General features: G+C 37.1%; 4 protein-coding genes across 8 annotated transcripts; 2 read left to right on the forward strand and 2 right to left on the reverse strand.

Annotated features, from left to right (window-relative positions):
• Positions 1-265: 265 nt before the first annotated feature.
• On the reverse strand, positions 266-3247 carry LOC132170616 (mediator of RNA polymerase II transcription subunit 10b). 2 transcript variants are annotated; one of them, XM_059581653.2, is made up of 7 exons: positions 3121-3247; positions 1893-2166; positions 1720-1800; positions 1510-1612; positions 1302-1391; positions 589-661; positions 266-450 (listed from the first exon to the last, which is right to left on the reverse strand). In XM_059581653.2, exons 2-6 carry the CDS (start codon positions 2117-2119, stop codon positions 602-604), a joined length of 561 nt encoding a protein of 186 aa, XP_059437636.1. In that variant the 5' UTR covers positions 2120-2166; positions 3121-3247; the 3' UTR covers positions 266-450; positions 589-601. The 2 variants fall into 2 exon arrangements, with proteins under 2 accessions (XP_059437636.1, XP_088374166.1); XM_088518040.1 differs by having other exon boundaries at positions 266-467; positions 588-661.
• A 2835-nt stretch (positions 3248-6082) lies between these two features.
• Positions 6083-9007, forward strand: LOC132171775 (small ribosomal subunit protein bS16m/bS16c). 2 transcript variants are annotated; one of them, XM_088512282.1, is made up of 5 exons: positions 6083-6195; positions 7182-7344; positions 7788-7833; positions 8407-8606; positions 8700-9007. In XM_088512282.1, exons 2-5 carry the CDS (start codon positions 7212-7214, stop codon positions 8777-8779), a joined length of 459 nt encoding a protein of 152 aa, XP_088368408.1. In that variant the 5' UTR covers positions 6083-6195; positions 7182-7211; the 3' UTR covers positions 8780-9007. The 2 variants fall into 2 exon arrangements, with proteins under 2 accessions (XP_088368408.1, XP_088368409.1); XM_088512283.1 differs by lacking the exon at positions 6083-6195 and having other exon boundaries at positions 6967-7344.
• A 2970-nt stretch (positions 9008-11977) lies between these two features.
• Positions 11978-16436, forward strand: SPT16 (global transcription factor C). 3 transcript variants are annotated; one of them, XM_059581316.2, is made up of 2 exons: positions 11978-12180; positions 12967-16436. In XM_059581316.2, the coding sequence occupies exon 2, from the start codon at positions 12994-12996 to the stop codon at positions 16195-16197; it is 3204 nt and encodes a 1067-aa protein (XP_059437299.2). In that variant the 5' UTR covers positions 11978-12180; positions 12967-12993; the 3' UTR covers positions 16198-16436. The 3 variants fall into 3 exon arrangements, with proteins under 3 accessions (XP_059437299.2, XP_059437300.2, XP_088368242.1); XM_059581317.2 differs by having other exon boundaries at positions 12972-16436; XM_088512116.1 differs by lacking the exon at positions 11978-12180 and adding an exon at positions 12309-12464 and having other exon boundaries at positions 12972-16436.
• A 1139-nt stretch (positions 16437-17575) lies between these two features.
• On the reverse strand, positions 17576-22773 carry LOC132170530 (FACT complex subunit SPT16). The gene is made up of 3 exons (XM_059581539.2): positions 22480-22773; positions 22313-22357; positions 17576-21267 (listed from the first exon to the last, which is right to left on the reverse strand). The coding sequence occupies exon 3, from the start codon at positions 21195-21197 to the stop codon at positions 17976-17978; it is 3222 nt and encodes a 1073-aa protein (XP_059437522.2). The 5' UTR covers positions 21198-21267; positions 22313-22357; positions 22480-22773; the 3' UTR covers positions 17576-17975.

Below are 22773 nucleotides of genomic sequence, written 5' to 3' on the forward strand. Positions count from 1 at the left end.
GTCTTTTGACGCACAGTACCGTGGATATATAATTATATATATATATATAGGATTTGGACATACCCACAAATTACTAACACCAACTAAAAAGCTGTGACATCATCATGCATTCTATACATACCCACAAACTTATTTCCATCTTTCTTCCGCTGATCATTGTATATCCAAATTTATGGATTATTTCAATTAGTTTGGGTGTACTTCTACCTCCTCAACTCTTTCAGAGATACTTTTCACGAAAAACATTGTGGGCTTTTTAGCCACCTGAATCAAAAGGCATAAAACTGAAGGATAATAAAACCTACAACGACTGCAGGACATAGTTTCTTTATAATACATTAGTTAACCATATGAATAGTACATGCCCTTATCTAAGAAAGATAGTATACAAAGCTAAAATCATGACGACAATCAACGCTGTCACATTCCCAAATTTATGATCAGCATGTACTGAAAAGGAAATTAAGCCAAAATTTTAAAAAATAATAATCTGCTATATTAGATCAATGTATCCGTTTGGCTTTTATCAACAATCACAAGATCACAGAGATGGACATTAATAACCAGATGCAATACTGATATGGGCACCTTAAAGGTCGGATTAGGCTTTCATATCTCCATTTGGTAATATGCTTTGTGCTTGTGCTAGCCGTTTCGATTCCTGCATTAGATGTGACGAGCTTAAAAGCTTAAGATAGTTACACCAAAAGGAAAATAGCATGTTCTTCTAGATAGGCTCCAGCTCTGTCTACTTTAAGGTATATGCCTGCCTTTCAAAAGCCAACTAATATCATGAATCAAAATTAACTTAAAAAGTTGGGAGTTCCAATTTTGTCACCAATCTACATTTTGAGATTACGCACATAGCTAGCTGCTTCTAGCATTTTATTCTTCTTATTGATAACTTGTGACTTTGCCCTAGCTTAGGTCTTATTTGATTAATGAACCATTTTAAAGTCATTGCTGGCAAAAACTAATCATCCCTCATTAATAACATAAATCATTCGGGGAATGAGATGCACATCTAGTATATTCAAGGAAGACGTGCTTCACATTCTATGCAACAACAGAAGATTATAAATATAAATCACTGACAAATAAAGAGGCACCCTTCACAAATAGTGACTAGATCTTCAAACAAAGCAGAAAGGGAATGGGGAGAGGGTGGTTGGGAACTTGGGAGGAGGTTCTTGTAATCTTAGCAAAACAAAAAATTAACGTTAAATGGAAGAAAAGTTATGGAGGCAAACTGTAGAGAAAATCATTCTAAGAAATTGGAGGGTCAACAGAATATTACTTACAGCAGCAGAGGCTGCACGTATCTCTCTGTAAGATTCAACTTCATCAGGAAATGTTTGATCAAGTTCTTCCAGAAGATGTCTGCGTAAACCCTGAGAAAAATAAAACCATACACAAGCAAAAAATTCAACAGTAAATCTCAAACTTACTTGAAGCATTGAAATAGATATATAATTATATAAAAGGGTCATATCAAGATATAAAGCCGACCTTAAAGGCATCAGTTTTGCCTTTGGTGATCTGATTTTTGGCAATACAGCTGTTTATGACATCCCTAGTGAATTCGTCTGGATTCTTTCCATCATCAATCAAACTAAAAGCGAAAGTAAAATATCAGTTATCAGAAATAAAGAAAAGCTTGAATTAGGTCATAAAAGAATAATTGCAGTTGAAGAAGAGGCAATCATGGGAAAAACTCACTTCAGAACCTCCATAGGAACCTGAATGTTGCACTTCTCAGCTAATTTAACCATGTTGTCGAGCTCCATAACAAGAGAATTGCTGCAGAACCAAGCCCACAGAAATAAATTTCTTGGTAAACCAAGTAACAAATAAAAGAATTAATTGCAACAGATAGGATTGCAGAAAGGTACAGGCGTTGGAGAAGAGGAAGCTGAGAGGCAACATTGAAGGAAGAGACAGTAAGGGAGAGCTGGTGAAGAAGACCCAAATTTTTCTGGATAGAGTTGATGACCTGGTTCAAGTTCTGCTTTGGATCGTCCACAGCAGTTGTTGCTGCTGTGTCATTGGCTTGAGAGATGATCATCCCATTGCCACCAACACCAGTCCCTGCTGTTGCTGCACTCTGTGACGAATCCATCGTTGTGTCTTACTTCCAAGACCTCTCTAAAACCCTTGAAAATGAATCTGCCCCCCAGAAATAAAGAACGTATAATATGAATGTAAAGAAAATAACATAAAACAATTACTTGTAAAAAGTTTATCTTTCCTCATATGTCAAAAAATGTTAACTCGTCCATTGATATAATCCAACCAAGACAATTATCAGAGCATGCTATGAATAAAGTATATGAATAACATTCTGCACCCAGTCGTGTGTTTGTTACATAAAAATGGTAAATCATTAGATTATCCAAGTAAGATATAATGCGAATAATCACCTTAGCTTCTTAGACTCTTCTTTGGCCCCTAGCAAAGTAGCCGAATCCTTCACATCCTCCCCACCAAGATTTTCAATTCAAATCATTCTATGTTTTTCTTTCAGAGGATGATTAAATCACTGCACCACAGATGATGTTGCATCTTTTTTTCTTTTTTCTTAAGAAAATATAAAAAACAAAGACACATATAAGTTCTCAGTATTTCTTTAGCTTTCTCTTCCTTCAGGTTTTAAGCAACCAACCAGATCTGTTATCACTGCACAACTTATTCGACTCCATTTCTATGAGACATTAATCATCTTAAAGAATTACTCATCAGCATTAACACAATGAACCCAGCATTTACACCACACTATCAAACCCCAGAAATCAAATTACCCTTTAAAATATGAATTACTCATCAAATATAAAAAAACCAACCTGAAAACAGTAAACCCCAGAAACAGATTCAAGAAATCCACATAAAAAATCAGAGAACGGTACTAAACTAGCAAATCCAGAAGCTCGAAAAGCTAATCAGCATATACGTAACATGAAAAGTCTTCAAATTGATCGTAACCCAAGAAAAATTGAGAAACACCCAGATCAAAAATAGCTCCAAACAATCCAAAATTGAACACTTTTTGCTATAAACCATGATTAGAAACAATCCCCAAAACAACAGAAAATCAATTGAACTAACAAAGTCGGTTCGACGTACAAAGTGGCCGGTGTATTCCTGTGAGCGTTGGAGAACCAAGAACGCTAATTTGGGTTCTACAAATTAGAAGAGTTTTGAGTAAAATTATTAGATCGAATGGATTTTATTTGGGCCTGTTATTTTATTTTTTATTTTTTTCTAATCAAATAAGAAAATGGATTACATGGAGGATGGGCAATCCTAAAGGCAAAATAAGGGTGGGGTCCTAACAACAGACCCGATATGAAATTATATTTCTAAATATAGTCCCTATAAAATGTGAAACCACATATCCAAACTCCAAAGAGCACTAAAGAGTAAGGGCCTTTTATGCATTATTAAATAATTGTCAAATAAAAATATAATTTCTAAATTTGATAACATTTATTTTAACAAAATTGTTATGGGAAATGTTGGTGATGAGAACCACTTCAAATTTAATTGTTTTATAATCAATGATAATTTTTTTTTCCTTTTTAAAAAAAAAAAAATTAAATAAGGGTAGGCCGGGAAAACTAATTGTGGTTATCCTACTTGGGCATAACCATAATAGCACCTACCCGCTGGAAGCCGTACAAGAGAGGCCTAAACGGTAGAAACCGCAGGCGCTCTCTCAAGTTTGACTGAGTCATAGCCTGACCTAGCTCCAATAGGACATTTATGAGAATCCAAGGCAGCTAATACTAATCAGACATATGTGAGGATTCTCTATTTATCAATTATAACTTACTTAGTATAATTTTATACTAAAACAATATTGAAAAGCTCTTGTTTTCTTTTTGTTATTTTTGAAAGAAAAAAAAAAAAAAAAGCTCTAATACCCTATTGAAATAAATTAGAGAATAGAATATTTCACAAGTCAGGCATAAGCCAATAAGAAAATGAATCAGTATTTAATTTGGTTTATAAATGACAATGAAAACAAAAATATATTCTAACCAGTTTACTAAAATAGTCAACATACTATCCAGTCCCATACCTCAGATTGAGTTAGAACCCTGAATTTAAATATTGTCTTTAATTTATTAATTTATTTTTCATTTTCAATTAAAATAGATCATATATATTGTGTCACATGAATGTGAATTCAAACCTTGATTCTATTGTTAATTACATGTTGTCCGAAGAGTTTTTTTTTTTTAACATGTATGCACAAGGAGATGAAAAAGGGAAAGGGGGATTCGAATTAATTATTTTTGTTTTATGAAGCATAGTCCCTAGTTGATTGAGGTACCTTTTGGAAACTTCAAAGAGTATTAAAGTTGATTAAATAAATTAATTTACCCTCCTAAAAATACTCATATATATGAAGAGCACGTCGGATAGCCGAGAAAGGTTCAAACTGACTATACCAAAAAATGATTTAAGAATAGGAGGTTTTGGGAAAAAGAGATATTTTCTTACTTGCTATATCCTTCTTATCACAGTAATATGATTTAAAGATGTTACACTTTGGACACTATTAGAACATGTTTGAAATTGTGGTCGAGAAATAGAGCTTTTAAGTCAAATTTTTTTTTTTTTTTTTTTGCAAAAGTTTTATTTTTAAGCTTGAGCCAAAAATGTGTTTGGGCCATTTTTAGGCTTTTTAAACCCTTAAAAGCGTTTTCAATTTTTTTCTTCAAACATATACTTTTTTTTTTTTTTTTTTCTTTTAAACAGACTTTTTGATTATTAAACACACTTTTAAGCATCTTAAAGACACACCCAAACATGCCCTTAGAAATGATCGATGGTAGAAGTTGAAAGTTATTGGATAGATTTTGAAAAGTTAAAGAATGTTAGCCTTCCAATCATATATAAATTTCTATTGGTTAAAAGACGGAGAAAAGTTAGTTGCATCAACAAATCTAAGTTATGAAGATAAGAAATTGAATTTCTGATCGGGGATCAAGGTGTTAAATCTTTGGCGCTCGGCAACCTCATTTACGTGACGTGGTAAGTATTCTTATTCAATAATTTTTCAATATTGCCACTTAAATGCACTACATTTAACCCAAGTAGTGCTAAGAGCATCTCAAGCAGTGCTTTTAAACTAACTTTTGAGTTAAATTTAGCAATTTAGGTGCTCCAACAGACCTTATAGAAGAGCAATTTTTCTAAAATTTACTACAGTAAACTTTTATATTTGAAAGTTCATTGTAGCACATTCTAAACATTTTTTATTATTTATTTCTCTTCTCTCCTCTCTCCCTCTCTCCTCTATCTATAATAAAAAATAGATTAAAAAACAATATTTAAATAAAGTAGATTGTAAAATAAATAGTTTCCTGGAGTTCGTTGTGAAAAAATACTATCTAAACTAAAAAAAGTTGATTTTGAGTGGCTAAAATAGCTATCAGCTACTGAAAATGCTCTAAGTAGCTTATCTGACTATTTTGGTAATGATCTTGTTGGTAAGCACTTTGATATAGCAATTTGCGATAATATTGCCTCTTAAATGCTATTTTTTAGTTATTTGTTTATGAATTCTTAATCATTCATTCAAAATTCCAACTTGGTATTCATGTCGGATTGCAGTTTTTGAAGATAGCAACTGGATATCTACATCAACAGTATTGATTTAACATTTGTTATTTTTTACATTTTAAAATCTTAACTATGTTATCTAAAAACAATAATTAATTAACTCACAAAAAAAATTAAGATTTAATAAATTTTAAGCAATCTTTATCCCAAGCACCAAAACCCCTATAATTTTGTTTGGAAGTCAAAAAAAACATTGCAGCTAACACGTGTAGGAACCAATTGTCAGGATATTCAAATGGATACCCTGTGCTAGAAGACTGACTATCTGGGTTTTTTCTCAGCCTCTACCCGATCCGATATCATCTCTACCCAGTTCCCACGCCTCCATTTCTTTAAAAAAAAACCCAGCCCCTCTAAAATATAGCCCAGCCCTCCATTTTTTAAAACCCAGTCCCTCCAAAAGTCCAAACCTAACCTAACTCGGCCCCTTATCATTTCTTTCTCTCCCTCAAAAAAAATAAAAAATAATAATAATAATAATTTCTTTCTCTGGAATCTGTCCACTCCGTTCTTCACTTCTTCTCTTGCTTCTATCAGCTCCACTGCTCCAGCCTTCTGAGTCTTGAGGTTAGTTTCGCATCTGGGTTTCTTGTTTTTACTTTTAAGTTTCATGTTTCTGTATTTGGTTGAGTATGTTGTAAAAGAGTAATGATCAAGTTATGGGGGGGTTTCAGGCGATAAGGTATGTGGGTTTTCTTCAAGGGTTCATGGGGTTTTGCTGGTTTTGGGGAAATTTTGGTTATTAGTGTTGTTTGGTTGGTTTTGGTTATTGGGTGTTTATTGTTTTGTTGTTCTTTTGGAGGGACGGATTTGGGCTACGGCTTACGGGTGGTGTTGTTTTAACGAATTATGCTTAATTGTGTTATTGGGTTGGTTCTGGTTCTTGGATTATGGATATATAGTGGTTTATTCTCATTCTTGGTGGGATTGATTAGGAGTATTTGAAATCGTGATAATTATATGGATATGTATGCTGATGAACAGTTTTTGGATGCATCATAAGTATTTGTTTTATGAGTTATGAGTTATTAAAATTTTGTTTCTCTCTTAGTCTGATTAAAACAATATTTGCATTTTTAGGTGTTTTTTATATATTTACTTTGGGATTTTGTCAAGCATCAACGAGTTTATTTTATTTGTTCTTTTTATTCATACATTTGTTGTTTTGATGGATTAATAGCTATATTATAATATCGTTAGAGTGATAAGTATTAAAACTAATGGATAAATAAAATTTTCAGGTTTTTGAAAATCTTAGATTGCATCATGGGCAGGTCAAAAACAATTGACGCATTTTTTTTTAAAAAAAAAGATGCTATGTTCAAAAAAAAAAAAAAAATTCCCCGACATAAAAAAATAAATCATTTTATTTCTGCCCTACTTGAGTCAATTCCTGGCTCCGCCACTGCCCAAAACCCTTCAGAATTCGAACAACTCATCATCTTAAAGCCTAGAAACGGACCACTGATTTGAATCGCTCCACTCAGTCCGTTCTTGATCGTTACCTTATGCTCTTTCCCATTTCGGAATTACACTTGTTTGTTATTTTTTAGGTCGATAGAAGGAAACAGAGGCCAGAGAAAATGGTGGTGAGGATCCGATTGTCGAGGTTCGGATGCCGAAACAAGCCGTTTTACCGTGTCATGGCCGCCAATAGTAGATCTCCTCGCGACGGCAAACACCTCGAAGTCTTGGGATACTACAATCCCTTGCCAGGTTTTCCTGCTCGCACACCAGTTCCTAAATTATTTCATTTTGCTTTCGAAAGTGCTAGCTTTTTCTTGTATTTGTTTTCTTCCTGTTTGGAATCTCACCTGGTTTTTGCTGTGTTTGGTTGCTGGGAAAATATGAGAAAAGTTAAAGAATTGAAATGTGCGCGTAGTATGGATTTTGGGCTTAGTGAGTTTGAGTTTTCAGTGTTTGGGAACTAGGAAAAGATAAGAAGGATAAATTGGATTCTATTTTTTGTGGGTGGGGTTGCAAGCTGGAAAGGAAATTATAGTTTTGAATGATAAACCATTGATATCTTGCAAGCAAAGAAAAATCTGACTAATTTTATTGAGCTTTCGTTTCTTTTCCTTCCTTATCCTTAGCAACCAAATGGAGGATTGATGATTTGTGATTTACTCATTGTTTGCAATTTGTATGAATTTGTGTAGGCCAAGATGGTGGCAAACGAATGGGTCTTAATTTTGAAAGAGTGAAGTAAGAACTTTTCTTCTATTTATAGTGCCTTTTTACTTTCAACTGATATGTTTTGAATTCTCTGCGAAAATTAACATTGGGACTTAATTGTTAGTCAGATTTAGAATCTTCTATTTGTTATTTAAAATCAATTGTTTATAGCTCCCCCCTCCAATTGGAGGTAGTTCCAGATTAGAACTGGATAATTGCATCTCCCTCAATATATAAATGTATAGATGTTATTGATCTATTGCTTTAGAAGTAGATTATTTGTTTGCTTTCATGTTCCTCGTTTTGAATATAGAGAACAGATTTTGAAGGGGATGCATTTTTTTTTGGAGGGGGGGGGGTTGGGGTTTGTGTTTGTTTCATGCCTATTAAATTATTTCTGATAGGTTTATAGTGGTTTATAACAAGATAGAGTGGAGATACAGGTAGAATGGTAGAAGCAGGTTAAGGTAACAGGATGTTTGCCTTTCTACTACTGAGAGAATAGATAAAACCTTTCTATTTGTATGAAGTTTCTAATTCATTGTCCTTATCTGTACTTTTCAGTTGAATGAGACTTACTAATTTCATCTTCACTATCTGCAGATATTGGTTATCTGTTGGTGCACAAGCCTCGGAACCTGTGCAGCGCATTCTTTTCAGAGCAGGGTTACTGCCGCCACCACCCATGATGGCAATGGGACGTAAAGGTGGACCACGTGACACACGTCCTGTTGATCCGATGACTGGCCGTGTCTTGACTCCAGAGAAGCAAGCTAGTGCTGACCAGCCAAAAGCCTCTGAAGGTGATGAAGATTGTGAAGACATTGCAAGTACATCGTGAAAGTCTTCATTGCAGTTGTTAAGAACTTATTTTTGTTTCTTTGATCTCTTTTTAGGGGGAGGGGGGTTTCCGGGGTATCAAGAGTCCATATATCTACTTGGATATCCTCCAGAGAAGCAGTTTGGTCTTGCTTAATTCTGAAGAATAACTCTCAATCTTTCTTGGGAGGACAGCACTTTATGTGGTGAAATTGGCACTTAATTCCACCACACCATACAGGGATGTTAAGTGTTATGTAATGGCTGTACTGTCAAATGTTCTTGAAGAAAATTCCGGAATTGAATGTTTTGGGGAGGCTGCTGTATTAAATTTTGGATCTTTCTCAGATTATGCTTTATTTAGATATAGTTGAGATTTGTGTCTTGCTGTTCTCTCTTTCTTTTCCCCTCTTCTTTTTATTGCCAATCGAAATCTCTCCCTTGAACTACACAACTTTTTTCTAAAAAAATTGAGAATAGATTTGTAGAAACAAGGGTACTTATGCTAGGATAATGAGTTCCATGAAGGTATTTTCTATATGGGAAAATGATTTGTGATTCTCTGAATGTAGGAGTGATGAAACTGATCTCCAATCTATAAGGAGTTGTAAAAGCGAAGAATCAATCTGCAAAAGCGAAGAATCAGCAGAAAATATGAGATAAAACACAACCACTATTATTTCTTGACGATCATGAAATGAGTATATTTTATTTTTGGGTATATCACGAAGAAACGGGTTCTCTGCTTCGTCTAGCTTATTCAACGCCAACCTCTTTCTGGCGCTGGCCATGCAGATCAGATCTGATCAGATCAAACCAAAACGTAATGATAGGGTTTAGGGTTTGATCAAGTTGGTTATAAGGCCTTGTGCCATGCATTTCTCTTTCTCTTATATATATGGTCATTTGAGTTTTGCAGTTTTGCCCACCCCAAATTTAAAATCCTAATTCTGCCCCAGCTTCAGCCTCGAAGTGGATCCTCATTGTTTTTTAAGGATAAATGTATAATAAATCCCTAAGTTAATGCGTGAAAACGAAAAATGCTCTTAACTTATTTTTTGAATTTTTACTCCTTGAGTCAATCGAAAAGATATCATAAGTCATTCCGTTACATTTTCTTCAAAATGTCTAACGTCCTTTATTTAATCTCAAAACTCATTGTTTTTTCACATCAACTTTTTTTCCACTTCACTTCAAAATATTAATTTAATTTTAAAATTATATATATATATATATATATATATATATATATATATATATTGAAGGGGTGGCCGGCGGTGGGGCTGCAACCCCTAGCCACCCCAACATCCATGGGGGGTGGCTTTGTGGCCACCCCAAAGGCCCCAACGGAGTGGCTCTGTTTGGTTGCATTAAAAAAAAAAAAAAAAAAAACCGTTTGGTTATCTGGAAAACGTGGGAATACGAAAAGAGATTGAAATTTCTATGAGTAAAAGAAGAAAAAAGAGCTGCAATCTAAAGCAGAGTTTCAAGAGGCCTATATGCATTAATATAGCTATCCTTATTATAGTTATAGCTGCTCTAAAAAACAGAGATGTTCGGCCCTTTTATCCTCAATCACTCACGGTGAAGACTTTTTTGTTTTTTTTAGTCTCAAGTTTTTAAGGTAAGTAGAGATTTAACAAAGTCTTACGGAAGTGTTGTACGTCACCATTTTTAAATTTTGATTCTTTTTATTAAAAGTATTTTTGTCATTTGGATATGAGATAGTGACAAAATTTTTGTAGTTTTGAGGGACATTAATACAATTCAAAGTTTGGATTAGACGTTGACAATTTGGTGATAATTTGAAGAGATAACGTGAACTTTTCCTAATATTATATATGTTACTTTGTTATCCATTTTATTAAGTAACTACGAAGAGCTTCATTGTTAACATAAACAATCTTTCCAATCCCGCTCTAAAAATTTCCCTCGAGGGAAAGGATGAAGGTAGGTGTAGTGTTGCCATCAGGTAAATGAGTTTCTTGGTCTTAGAGCCGAGGAGATCGAGACGTGAGAGATTCTCCGAGGCAGCAAAGGTGGTGGCTAGGGAAGTGGAACATGGAGGACGAACTTACTAGGATGCAGAGGAGAAGTCAAGCACCCTAATCCACGACCAAGCTTTGTTGATATTTATTCAACAAAGCTACGATTCATTTGTTTCTATAGTTGATGGATAAAAACTGAGCCTTACCCATAATTGTCACTGAACAATTTCTCAAGCTAGGAAAAAATATCGATTATACACAAGGAATCAAAGTGCTTGAGGAGAAAACATCTATCTTGTATATATAGTACTATCCACCTATTCTTTAAAATGACTTCCATTGGCCACATGATTGAATAATTTTTTGGAGCAATTTGGTAATAATGATAAATTCAATCATTTTCAACATAAACTACAATCCTCCCCCCACCAATAAATAAGAGAAAAACAAGGAAATCAATAAGCAACCCCACTATTTTGTGATTTATGGAAAATATACGAGGTATTACACAATTTTTTTTTTTTTTTTACAAATTCACATGATAGTCCATATTTTATGGAATGTCGTGACACAAGTCATATTGTAGTAGTACGTGTCACGTGATAGTTCATATTTTAATGACTAATATAATAAGTGATACATGAACTATTATACCAGTTTATAAGAAATTGCAGTAAAAATCACTCTTAATTTATTTACACCCAGCTACAATTATTTACTAATTTTCATGTGCAAACAATTTGGACTAAATAATGTTGCACTTTAAAAAATTTACACTTTTTTAGGAGTTAATAATATTTTGAGCTATATATATTTATTTATTATTCAAAATAATAAAATCATTCTATTTAATTAATTAGTGTCTTTTTTGTAATTTAACATAATCGTTTATTCCAAACATAACTATACAATAAAATATAGCAACCCAACAATTAGGGGAAATAAATTAACAAAGCAAAGTTTTAACATCTTGGACCTGATTTCCCGCCATCATTTGGCAAAAAAGGGAACCTATTTCCCGCCACCACCACAAAAACGACATCGTTAAGCGTCGAAAAGAATTAAACAAACTGCTCGAAACATACCAATCTAAACGACACCGTCTTAACCCAATGCCCTTGCCCCCCATCAAACCTTATCTCGCCTGCCACGACAAATAGTGACTCCCCATAATAGCCCCATAAAATCTCACAATGACGAGACAAAGCACACGTATCGTACATCATTGTGGTAAATCCCTTGGTCTTTTCCGTAACTTCGAAAAAGTCCCGAATCCAGTTTTCCCAGAGGGGCACTCAAACAACGGTCTTGTTCCTTCCTATAAATAGCCCTTTCACTTCTAGAGCCCTCGAAATCAAACTCTCATATCTCTCTTCCACTCTTTCTCTTCTCTCTCTTTCTCTCTCGAGCTCTCTCTCAATTATCGAACCCTAATTCTAATACCATTATATATACATATTTTTTCTTAGCCCTAGAATAGTAGAACTGGAGCTTTAGCCCTAATTGGGCTCGGATATCGAGGTTTTTATCCGAAGGTTGTTTGGAGGCTTCAGTATCGAGGATAATAAATGTAAGTTTTCTGCTTCGATTTCTTTGATTCTTGTGGTTTATGGAGAGTTCTGAAGTTTGTGAAACCCTAATTGAGTCATTCGTTTGGGTGGTTTGTGGAATAAAAAGAAATCGGTACGGGGTGGTTAGTTTCGTTCTGTTTGAAACCCTAACCCTAGCTTCGTTGTTTTCTTTATTTGTGATTGTTGGAAGTCTCAAATCACGAACTTCGACTCTAATCGGGCTTCGAATTTCAAGCCTTGGATTCGAAGATTGTTGAAGCTTCTATGTAAAGTTCGAATTAGCGTGAGTTTCTGCTTCGATTTCTTCTATTCTAGTGGTTTTTAGAGCTTTTGGAGGTGGGCGAAACCCTAAATCAATATTTTATTTCCATTTCTTTTCGAGTATATTCAAATGTTTGACTATTATTTCAATGTTTTTCGAAATCATAACTCTAGCTTTATTTTCTATTATAAAGATTGCTCCAATACCCGTATCGCAAGAGTTTGAACCCTAATTGACTTGCAATCTTGGGGTTTTCCGCCTGAAGGTTGGGAAAATGTTAGTTTTCTAGTTTCTTTTTTTTCAGGGGTTTTGATGTGTTTGGATGTCGTTACATGCTAATGTTGCTTCTAATTCGAGTTTTATGCAATTGAATATTTAAAGTGGCTGACTCTTATATCAATGGTTCTGAAAAATGAGAAGCTGGGTTTTTCAGTTTGGAGTTTGGTGGTACATGTTTTACTCTCCTTTAAGATTTAAAAGTTATAGGTTCTTAAGTGTAACTGCCTCTCTATTTTTTGTGCAGAATAGTTGCAGATCCAATACATTTCCAATGACTGATCATCGGAATGGTAATGGCCAGCCTTCTAATGGAAAGGCCAGTGGAGCAGGAAATAGTTATTCAATTGATCTAGATAAATTTACTGTGCGATTGAAGTCTCTGTACGCTCATTGGAATGAGAAAAAAGTTGATATGTGGAGCTCCTCCGATGCCCTTGCTATTGCAACACCACCTCCTTCAGATGATCTGCGGTACCTCAAGTCCTCAGCATTGAACATCTGGCTGCTGGGTTACGAGTTCCCGGAGACAATAATGGTTTTCTCAAAGAAACAAATCCATTTTTTGTGTAGCCAGAAGAAGGCCTCTCTACTTGAAGTTGTTAAGAGATCTGCCAGTGAGGCTGTGGGTGTAGATGTTGTGATGCACGTGAAGGCGAAGGGTGATGATGGAAGTACACTAATGGATGCTATATTCAGTGCCATCCATGCTCAATCAAAAGTGGATGGCCATGAGATCCCTGTGGTTGGGTATATTGCAAGAGAGACTCCTGAAGGAAAACTTTTGGAGATGTGGGCAGAGAAATTAAAGAATGCAGATTTCCAGCTTGGTGATATAACCAGTGGATTGTCTGATTTGTTTGCTGTAAAGGACAAGGATGAGATCATGTGTGTCAAGAAAGCTGCTTACTTGTCTGCTCATGTGATGAAGAAAATTGTAGTACCAAAGCTCGAGAATGTAATTGATGAGGAAAAGAAAGTTACCCATTCCTCATTGATGGATGAGACCGAGAAGGCCGTACTGGAACCCACTAAAGCTGGTGTGAAGCTGAAGGCAGAGAATGTTGATATTTGCTACCCTCCAATTTTTCAGAGCGGAGGGGAATTTGATCTCAGACCTAGTGCTGCCAGCAATGATGAGTTGTTGTACTATGACTCTGCCAGTGTAATCATATGTGCCATTGGATCCCGATATAACAGTTACTGCTCGAATGTTGCAAGAACTTTCTTGATTGATGCCACCCCCATTCAGAGCAAGGGTTATGAGGTTCTTCTTAAGGCCCATGAAGCTGCCATCAGTGCCTTGAAGCCTGGGAACAGGGTTAGTGCTGCATATCAAGCAGCCCTTTCTGTGGTTGAGGCAGATGCTCCTGAATTAGTTGCAAATTTGACAAAATCTGCTGGGACTGGAATTGGTCTTGAATTTCGTGAGTCGGGGCTAAATCTTAATGCCAAAAATGACCGGGTGGTGAAAACAGGCATGGTCTTTAATGTGTCTCTTGGTTTTCAGAACTTGAAGGCCCAAACCAAGAACACAAAGAACCAGAACTTTTCCCTGCTTCTTGCTGATACAGTTGTTGTCACTGATGAAAAGACAGAGGTGGCGACTTTAGCTAGCTCTAAAGCCGTTAAGGATGTGGCCTACTCTTTCAATGAGGACGAGGAAGAAGAAGAAAAGCCAAAAGGTAAATCCGAGGCCAATGGCACTGATGCCTTCATGTCAAAGACAACACTCAGGTCAGATAATCATGAAATCTCAAAGGAGGAACTCCGAAGGCAGCATCAGGCAGAACTTGCACGTCAGAAAAATGAAGAAACTGCCCGACGGCTTGCTGGTGGTGGAGCTGGGACTGGGGACAATCGTGCTGCTGTTAAGACTTCGGCAGATGTGGTCGCCTATAAGAATGTGAATGATCTCCCTCCTCCAAGAGATTTGATGATTCAAGTTGACCAGAAGAATGAAGCTGTTCTTTTGCCTATTTATGGAAGTATGGTCCCTTTTCATGTGGCTACCATAAGGACAATTAGTAGCCAGCAGGATACCAACCGAAATTGTTATATCAGAATAATCTTTAATGTCCCCGGGACCCCTTTCTCTCCTCACGACGCAAATTCATTGAAATTCCCAGGGTCAATATATCTGAAAGAGGTTTCATTCCGCTCCAAGGACCCAAGGCACAGTAGCGAAGTGGTACAGCAGATCAAAACACTTAGACGGCATTTTGTGTCCAGGGAATCTGAGAGAGCAGAGAGAGCAACATTGGTTACTCAGGAGAAACTTCAACTAGCCGGTAACAGATTTAAGCCAATTCGGTTACATGACCTTTGGATTCGTCCTGTTTTTGGTGGCCGTGGAAGGAAGATGCCTGGTACACTTGAAGCTCATGTGAATGGATTACGTTTTTCAACCACTAGGCAAGAGGAGCGTGTGGATGTTATGTATGCGAACATCAAACATGCATTTTTCCAGCCTGCCGAGAATGAGATGATCACTCTCCTTCATTTCCATTTGCACAACCACATAATGGTGGGGAACAAGAAAACCAAGGATGTACAGTTTTATGTTGAGGTGATGGATGTGGTCCAGACCTTGGGAGGTGGAAAGAGATCTGCTTACGACCCTGACGAGATCGAAGAAGAGCAACGGGAGAGGGACAGGAAGAATAAAATTAACATGAATTTTCAAAGCTTTGTGAATCGGGTGAATGATCTTTGGGGGCAGCCGCAATTTAATGGGCTCGATCTTGAGTTTGATCAGCCTCTGAGAGAGCTTGGCTTCCATGGTGTGCCCTATAAATCCTCGGCATTTATTGTCCCAAGTTCTACCTGCCTTGTTGAACTTATAGAGACTCCTTTTCTTGTGGTCAGTCTAAGCGAGATTGAGATTGTGAATCTGGAGAGAGTTGGCCTTGGACAGAAGAACTTTGACTTGACCGTTGTATTCAAGGATTTTAAGCGGGATGTTCTTCGGATTGATTCCATTCCTTCCACATCGCTTGATGGCATTAAGGAGTGGCTTGACACAACAGACATCAAGTATTATGAGAGCAGGCTGAATCTACAGTGGCGTCAGATACTGAAGACAATCACTGATGACCCTCAGAGCTTCATAGACGAAGGGGGTTGGGAATTTTTGAATTTGGAAGCTACTGATTCAGAATCTGAGCTATCTGAGGAATCAGACAAGGGTTATGAGCCATCAGATGTAGAGCCTGAATCAGAGTCTGAGGATGACGTTTCTGACAGTGAGTCGCTGGTGGAGTCCGATGAAGAGGAGGAGGAGGATTCAGAAGAAGACTCGGAGGAAGAGAAAGGGAAGACGTGGGAAGAATTGGAGAGGGAGGCAAGCAATGCAGACAAAGAGAAAGGGGTTGATTCGGACAGCGAGGAGGACAGGAAGAGAAGGAAGACAAAGGCGTTTGGAAAGTCTCGAGCTGGCCCTAGTAGCAATATCCCCAAGAGGGCCAAGTTGAGATAAGATGTGATAGGGAATCTTGTTTCTTAGTCATTATCTTTTTGTGGTTTAACCTCCAGCAGCTGCCATTGCTGCAAAAATGCAGTTTTCTGAGACTAGCTTGGAATTTTTATTGCTTACTAGTTCATTTTGAGAATTTCTTTGTTATTGGCACTAAGTAGCTTATCTAGATAACAAGATATTTTCTTGTAAATTGGTTTCATCTCTTTGTTAGGAGTAAAATTCTCTCCTTTGGTTGTGTTTGTTCTCTTGTTCGATTGCGCCTCTCTTTAGATTTCTGAACTTGTCCACCACCTCTCTGGTGTGCAGAATGTACTACTACTGCATTTATTGCCGAAAATGTGATCCCAAAAATTTTCGAAGGACACATTTTTTGGCCCCATGTTGTCTACATGCTGGTTTGTTACTTTTATGTCCTGAAAAGGTCCTCCATGAAGCAAGCTCTATATATGGTTATGATAATGATGGTCTTTCCTACAACAATGCTTTCTTTGTAGGATAAATGCCTTTGTATCATTTTTAGAACTCTGAATTAACCTATTCATTCATGTAGTCTCTTCCTATAATTATATGCATATTGAAAGCTATTACAGCAAAGAAGCATGCATGAACCTATTATAATAAATGATATAGCCAAAGCAAATTCTCTTTCTTGTCCTGCATGAACATATGCATTGAGTTTTCATAATTTTGAATGTGTATTGATCGTTTATGCTGATGTTTGTGAGATTTTTTCCCTCCTTTTAATGAATAATAGTGCAGATTAAATTCATGGAAGTGATGGTAATGCCCCTTTTCTCTATGTTTTTTTTTTGTGTAACAGACTTAGAAAACTGAAAGGCAACTTTTAACATAACATATTACAGTATCTCCCAACTGGTGGTCAATTAAGGTAATTTCGTATTGCGTTCGTATTGTATAAAAAATTATCTGCCCTACTTAAAGTTTCTTGTGAACTCATTTCCAGAAGCAATACTATTTCATGCAAAGTAGAAAAGCATAGATGACTTCATTACCGCTCACAAAATTTTGTTTCCAAACACGCACCTGAAAGGAAATCAATCAGCCGAAAGAATGAAAACTCTGATTGCTAGTTCTCAACGAGATGACATTCAAAAGTATGCAAATGGCTTAGAAGATTTCCAGCCAAAAAAGAAAAAGCAAAACAGTCATGAAGATATAAGAAAATGCCATGTTCTTTCTTTCGTGTGTTTTTGTAACCTTTTTCTCTTTTAACCGATTTGCCAAGTTAATCCACAATTATGGGAAAACAGAGCAAGAACATGTATTTAAACTAATAAAAACTAATAAAGAGGTCACATTTCCTCCTTAAAAACACACCCACACACAAAAAAAAAAAAAAAAAAAAAAAAAAAAGAAGAAGAAGAGATGCTTAGGAACTTCATTTCTGGCCCTCACAATTCATTGAAATATACAAGGACAAATACAATATTCTGAAATATAGACATCTCACACCAAGATTGGAAGTGTATTCAATTAACATACAGCCAGTGAAGTATAACATTTTAATAATATTTTAATGACCTCTATTTTACAAGCAGGAAGTTATTAACTTAAACAAGTTTGCTCAACACACAATGAAAAGAAGAAGAAGAAAAAACTGGAACCTTTTTAAAACATTAAAGACTGTCTCCTACACGAAGTTGCACAACATCTACTACTAGTGCTGATGCTGTCTATAGCTTAACAAAGGTTAAGAGAAACTCTCCAGTTTCCCACCAGGATTTCTTTCAAGAAGGTTATCATCAGAGACCTTGCATTCACCTTAATTTAGCCCTCTTGGGAAGGCTGCCACCAGAAGTCCTCTTGGTGGGTGGTGGTGCCCGAGCCTTTCCAAAAGCCTTCATTTTCCTTCTTGACCTCTCTTCCTCACTGTCCGAGTCATCCCCTTTCTCCCTGTCTGCATTGCTTGCTTCTCTCTCCAACTCTTCCCATGTCTTTCCTTTATCCTCCTCTGAGTCTTCTTCAGAGTCTTCTTCCTCATCATCCTCAGACTCAACCAGTGACGCACTGACATCATCCTCCTCATCCGATCCTGTGTCGGACTGTACATCTGAAGGCTCATATCCTTGGTCTGACTCCGAGTTCTCAGAATCTGAATCACTTACCTCCATATTTAAAAATTCCCATCCACCATCCTCTATGAACTTTTCTGGATCATCAGTGATAGTTTTCAATATAGGCCGCCAGTTGAGATTCAATCTGCTTTCATAATACTTCAGGTCGGTTGTGTCCAACCACTCCTTGATGCCATCTAGTGATGTTGAAGGTATAGAATCAATTCGAAAGACATCCTTCTTAAAGTCCTTGAATACAATAGTCATATCAAAATTCTTCTGTCCAAGACCAACTCTCTCCAGGTTAACAATCTCAATCTCATTCAGAGTAATTACCACAAACGGTGTCTCCACCAACTCAACCAGGCAGCTTGAAGTGGGGACAATGAAGGCCGATGCTTTGTGGGGTACTCCATGAAAGCCAAGCTCTCTCAAGGGCTGATCAAACTCAAGGTCAAGCACTTTGAATTGGGGTTGACCCCACAGATCATGTACTCGGTTCACAAAGTTCTGAAAGTCCATATTGATTTTGTTTTTCCGGTCCCTCTCGCGGTGCTCTTCCTCAATCTCATCTGGATCGTAGGCAGATCTCTTTCCACCACCGAGCGTCTGGACCACATCCATCACCTCAATATAAAATTGCACATCCTTGGTCTTCTTGTTTCCTACCATAATATGATTGTGCAGATGAAAGTGTAGCACAGTGATCATTTCCTTCTCTGCAGGCTGGAAAAATGCATGTTTAATGTTTCTGTACATAACGTCCACACGTTCATCAGGCCTTGAAGTAGAATACCGGAAACCGTTTGTGTGGGCTTCTAGTGAACCAGGCAGCTTTCTTCCACGACCGCCAAATGCAGGACGAATCCATAGGTCAGACAATCTTATGGGTTTGAATTTGGCTCCTGCAAGTTGTAGCTTTTCCTGAGTAACTAAAGTGGCCCTCTCAGCTCTTTCAGACTCCCTGGAGGCAACCTGCCGGCGAAGGGTTTTGATCAGCTGGACTGCTTCACTGATATGCCTTACGTCTTTGGAGCGAAATGAAACTTCCTTCAGATAAATTGACCCTTGAAATTTAAGGGAGCTTGCATCATGAGGACTAAAAGCGGTGCCAGGTACATTGAAGATTATACGGATGTAGCAGTTTCGGTTACTGTCCTGCTGGCTGGACACATTCTTCACGGTGGCTACATGGAAAGGAACCATGGTTCCATAAATTGGCAATAGGATGGCTTCATTCTTCTGATCAATTTGAATCATCAAATCTCTTGGAGGGGGCAGATCATTGACATTCTTATATGCAATCAAATCACCTACTGTCTTCCCAGCACCACGATTATCTGTTGCCCCAGAACCCCCACCAGCAAGCCTCCTCGCAGTTTCTTCATTTTTCTGGCGGGCAAGTTCTGCCTGGTGCTGCCTTCGTAGCTCCTCCTTTGACATCTCCTGGTTGTCTGACCTGAGTGTCGCCTTAGATAACGCAGTCCCGCCACCTTTAGCCTCGGACTTGATTTTTGGCTTTTCATCATCTTCTTCATCATCCTCATTGAATGAGTAAGCTACGTCCTTCACAGCTTTAGAACTTGATACAGTCACCACCTCTGGGGCCTCTTCACCAACGATAACTGTATCAGCTAGCAACACCGAGAATTTCTGGGTCTTTGGATTCTTGGTCTCTGCCTGCAAGTTATGAAATCCAAGTGACACGTTGAAAACCATGCCTGGTCTTAAAACCCGATCATTCTTGGCATTAAGACTGAGCCCCGACTCACGAAACTCAAGGCCAATTCCAGTTCCTGCAGTTTTGGTCAAGTTTGCAGCCAATTCGGGAGCATCCTTCTCAACTACTAAGAGTGCAGCTTGATACGGAGCACTAACCTTGTTCCCAGATTTCAAAGTACTGATCGCTGCTTCATGTGCCTTAAGAAGAACCTCATAAGCCTTGCTCTGCGTGGTGCTGGCATCAATCAGAAAAGTCCTAGCAACATTTGAGCAGTAACTGTTGTATCGAGATCCAATTGCACATAAAATAACACTAGTAGAATCATAGTAAAGGTTTTCGTCATTGCTTGAAGCACTCGGTTTCAGATCAAAATCTCCTCCACTCTGAAAAATCGGAGGGTAACAAATATCAACATTCTCTGCCTTCAGCTTGACCTTGATTCTTGCAGGTTCCAATATGGCCTTCTCTGTGTCATCCATTAATGAAGAATGTGAGACCTTCTTTTCCTCATCAATAATCTTTTCAAGCTTTGGGACCACAAAACTTCTCATCACTGATGAAGTCAAGAATGCAGCTTTCTTTACATTTGTAAGCTCAATGTTGTCTTTGACAGCAAACAAATTTGAGAACCCGTTTGTTACATCGCTTAGCTCGAAATTAGCATTCTTCAACTTTTCAGCCCATGTCTCCAAAAGCTTTCCTTCAGGAGCCTCTCTTGCTATGTGTCCAACAATAGGAGCATCATGACTACTGGAGTTCGACTGAGCATTGACAGCATGAATTATACTATCCATTAGTCCAGCTCCATCATCATTTTTGGGCTTCAAATGCATGATGACTTCAACACTCAAAGCATCTTTGGCTGAATTTTTCACTACTTCAAGGAGAGAGGCCTTTTTCTGGCTACACAAGAAATGGATCTGCTTCTTCATGAAGACCATAATTGTTTCCGGGAATTCATAACCGAGCAACCAGATGTTTAGAGCTGAGGATTTCAGGTATCGTAAATCCTCAGAAGTTGGAGGCGTTGCTATAGCCAGGGCATCTGAAGCCCCCCATAAATCACCATTATATTCATTCCAATGTGAATATAACATTTTTAACCGCTTAGTGAAGTTTTCCAGATTGATGGCATATGGATTGGTGGCCCCTGATGCCTTGGCAGTTGCATTTTTGACATTGCCATTCCGATGTTCGGCCATTAAGAGCAGTTCAGATATAGACTTTGGATTCTTGACAAGTCGGCCAGTAGAGTATTCTGATCAGCATAAACTGTAAGAAATAATAAACATTTATCAGTTTGCTCCCCTTACTCCATATACTGCAAGGTCGACCTGAAATTTTATGCCAATTGGCTTCATGCCATATTTCGTATCAAATACAATACAACAAATGGCACATAACATCATCAGCAAGAATGGATACTTAATTTGCCTTGAGTAACTAAGCCTTCAACTATAGAACCTACGTATGGAAATTATAGTGAAGCAGTAATCAGAAATTATACCTCATTAACTATCCTTTTGGTTTATAAGAAAAATCAAGAATAGAAACCCATATTTCGAATATCATATCTTCTTCAAATTCCTGAAGAGCGAACAAGTCACCCCCACAAAAGTAATCATCACTTTTATTCAGAACATTTTCGTCTTAAGTTTTTTTCTCCACAATCACAAACTTAAACACTCAAAATTTTAGTTTCCGTCCCTATCCACACTATTGGAGATAATACAAATCATGAGACTACATCAGCAAGTAAAGACCAAAGGCAACTCAAACACACAGAGATTACGTGATCTAGATAACTAGAATTATCTAATAGATTAGCATAGCTGTATTGTATATCCATAGAGCTAAGTAGAGTTATTGTATAAGTCAAACTCTTACAAGAGTTATATTGTAAACTATTCTCTCTCTCTATAGATATCAGACACTGCCATACGTATTCAGTAGGCAGAAAGCATACAACAATGTTTTATCTTATATCCACAATTATCAGGAAACAAGCATAGGAATTAAATATATCCGGAAATTTGTATATTATTAAAAAGAAGAAGAAGAAGAAGAAAGTTGGAACTGACGCTTGTTTGACTGCTTTGCAGTAAGAGCTCTGCGTATAGATATACTTCTAATACGTGATAATTAAAGATACACTACGAAACTAATTACTTTTCTTTAACAATTAAACAATATACTCGCATTATTTGGAACGTTTCTGTACTAGATTAAAAATCCGGACAAGATTTCAGATTGAAGAGATCTCAACTTTGGCAGTAAAAAAATGCAAAATCGCGTAAAGATCGAAAAACCAACTCACAATTAATTCTTCAATTTTCCAAATGAAGCTCCTGATCCTCCATATCTAATACCAAAGGAAAAGAAACACAATCATGAAGCTGATCATAGGCTTTAAATCGATTAAACCTGATAAAAACTAGCAAAACCCAGATAGAGAATTGACAGAATTTCACATAAAAAGACTACTTTTTTGTTGAAGCATCCATGTGCGATCGTCGATCCAGCAAGAGAAATTGCGGTCAACTGGGTCTCTGAAACTGATCAAAAAAGTGAAAATCAATGCTAATTCTGGATTTTGGAGCATGGGTTTGGATCATAGTGATTGGTCAAGATTGGAAAGTGAGATGAATTGAAAAAAGAGATTAATGAAAAATGGACAAGGAAAGCTAACGCAGCAAGTTGAAGCTGGAAGCTTTTGGAAATGGGTATTCATATTGAGGATGTCCAGTTTCCGCAGTCACTTGGTTTGGACAAAATTAA

The sequence above is a fragment of the Corylus avellana genome, chromosome 1 (assembly GCF_965113065.1).
Source record: "Corylus avellana chromosome 1, dhCorAvel1.hap1.2, whole genome shotgun sequence".
In the NCBI taxonomy this organism is placed as follows: Eukaryota; Viridiplantae; Streptophyta; class Magnoliopsida; order Fagales; family Betulaceae; genus Corylus; species Corylus avellana.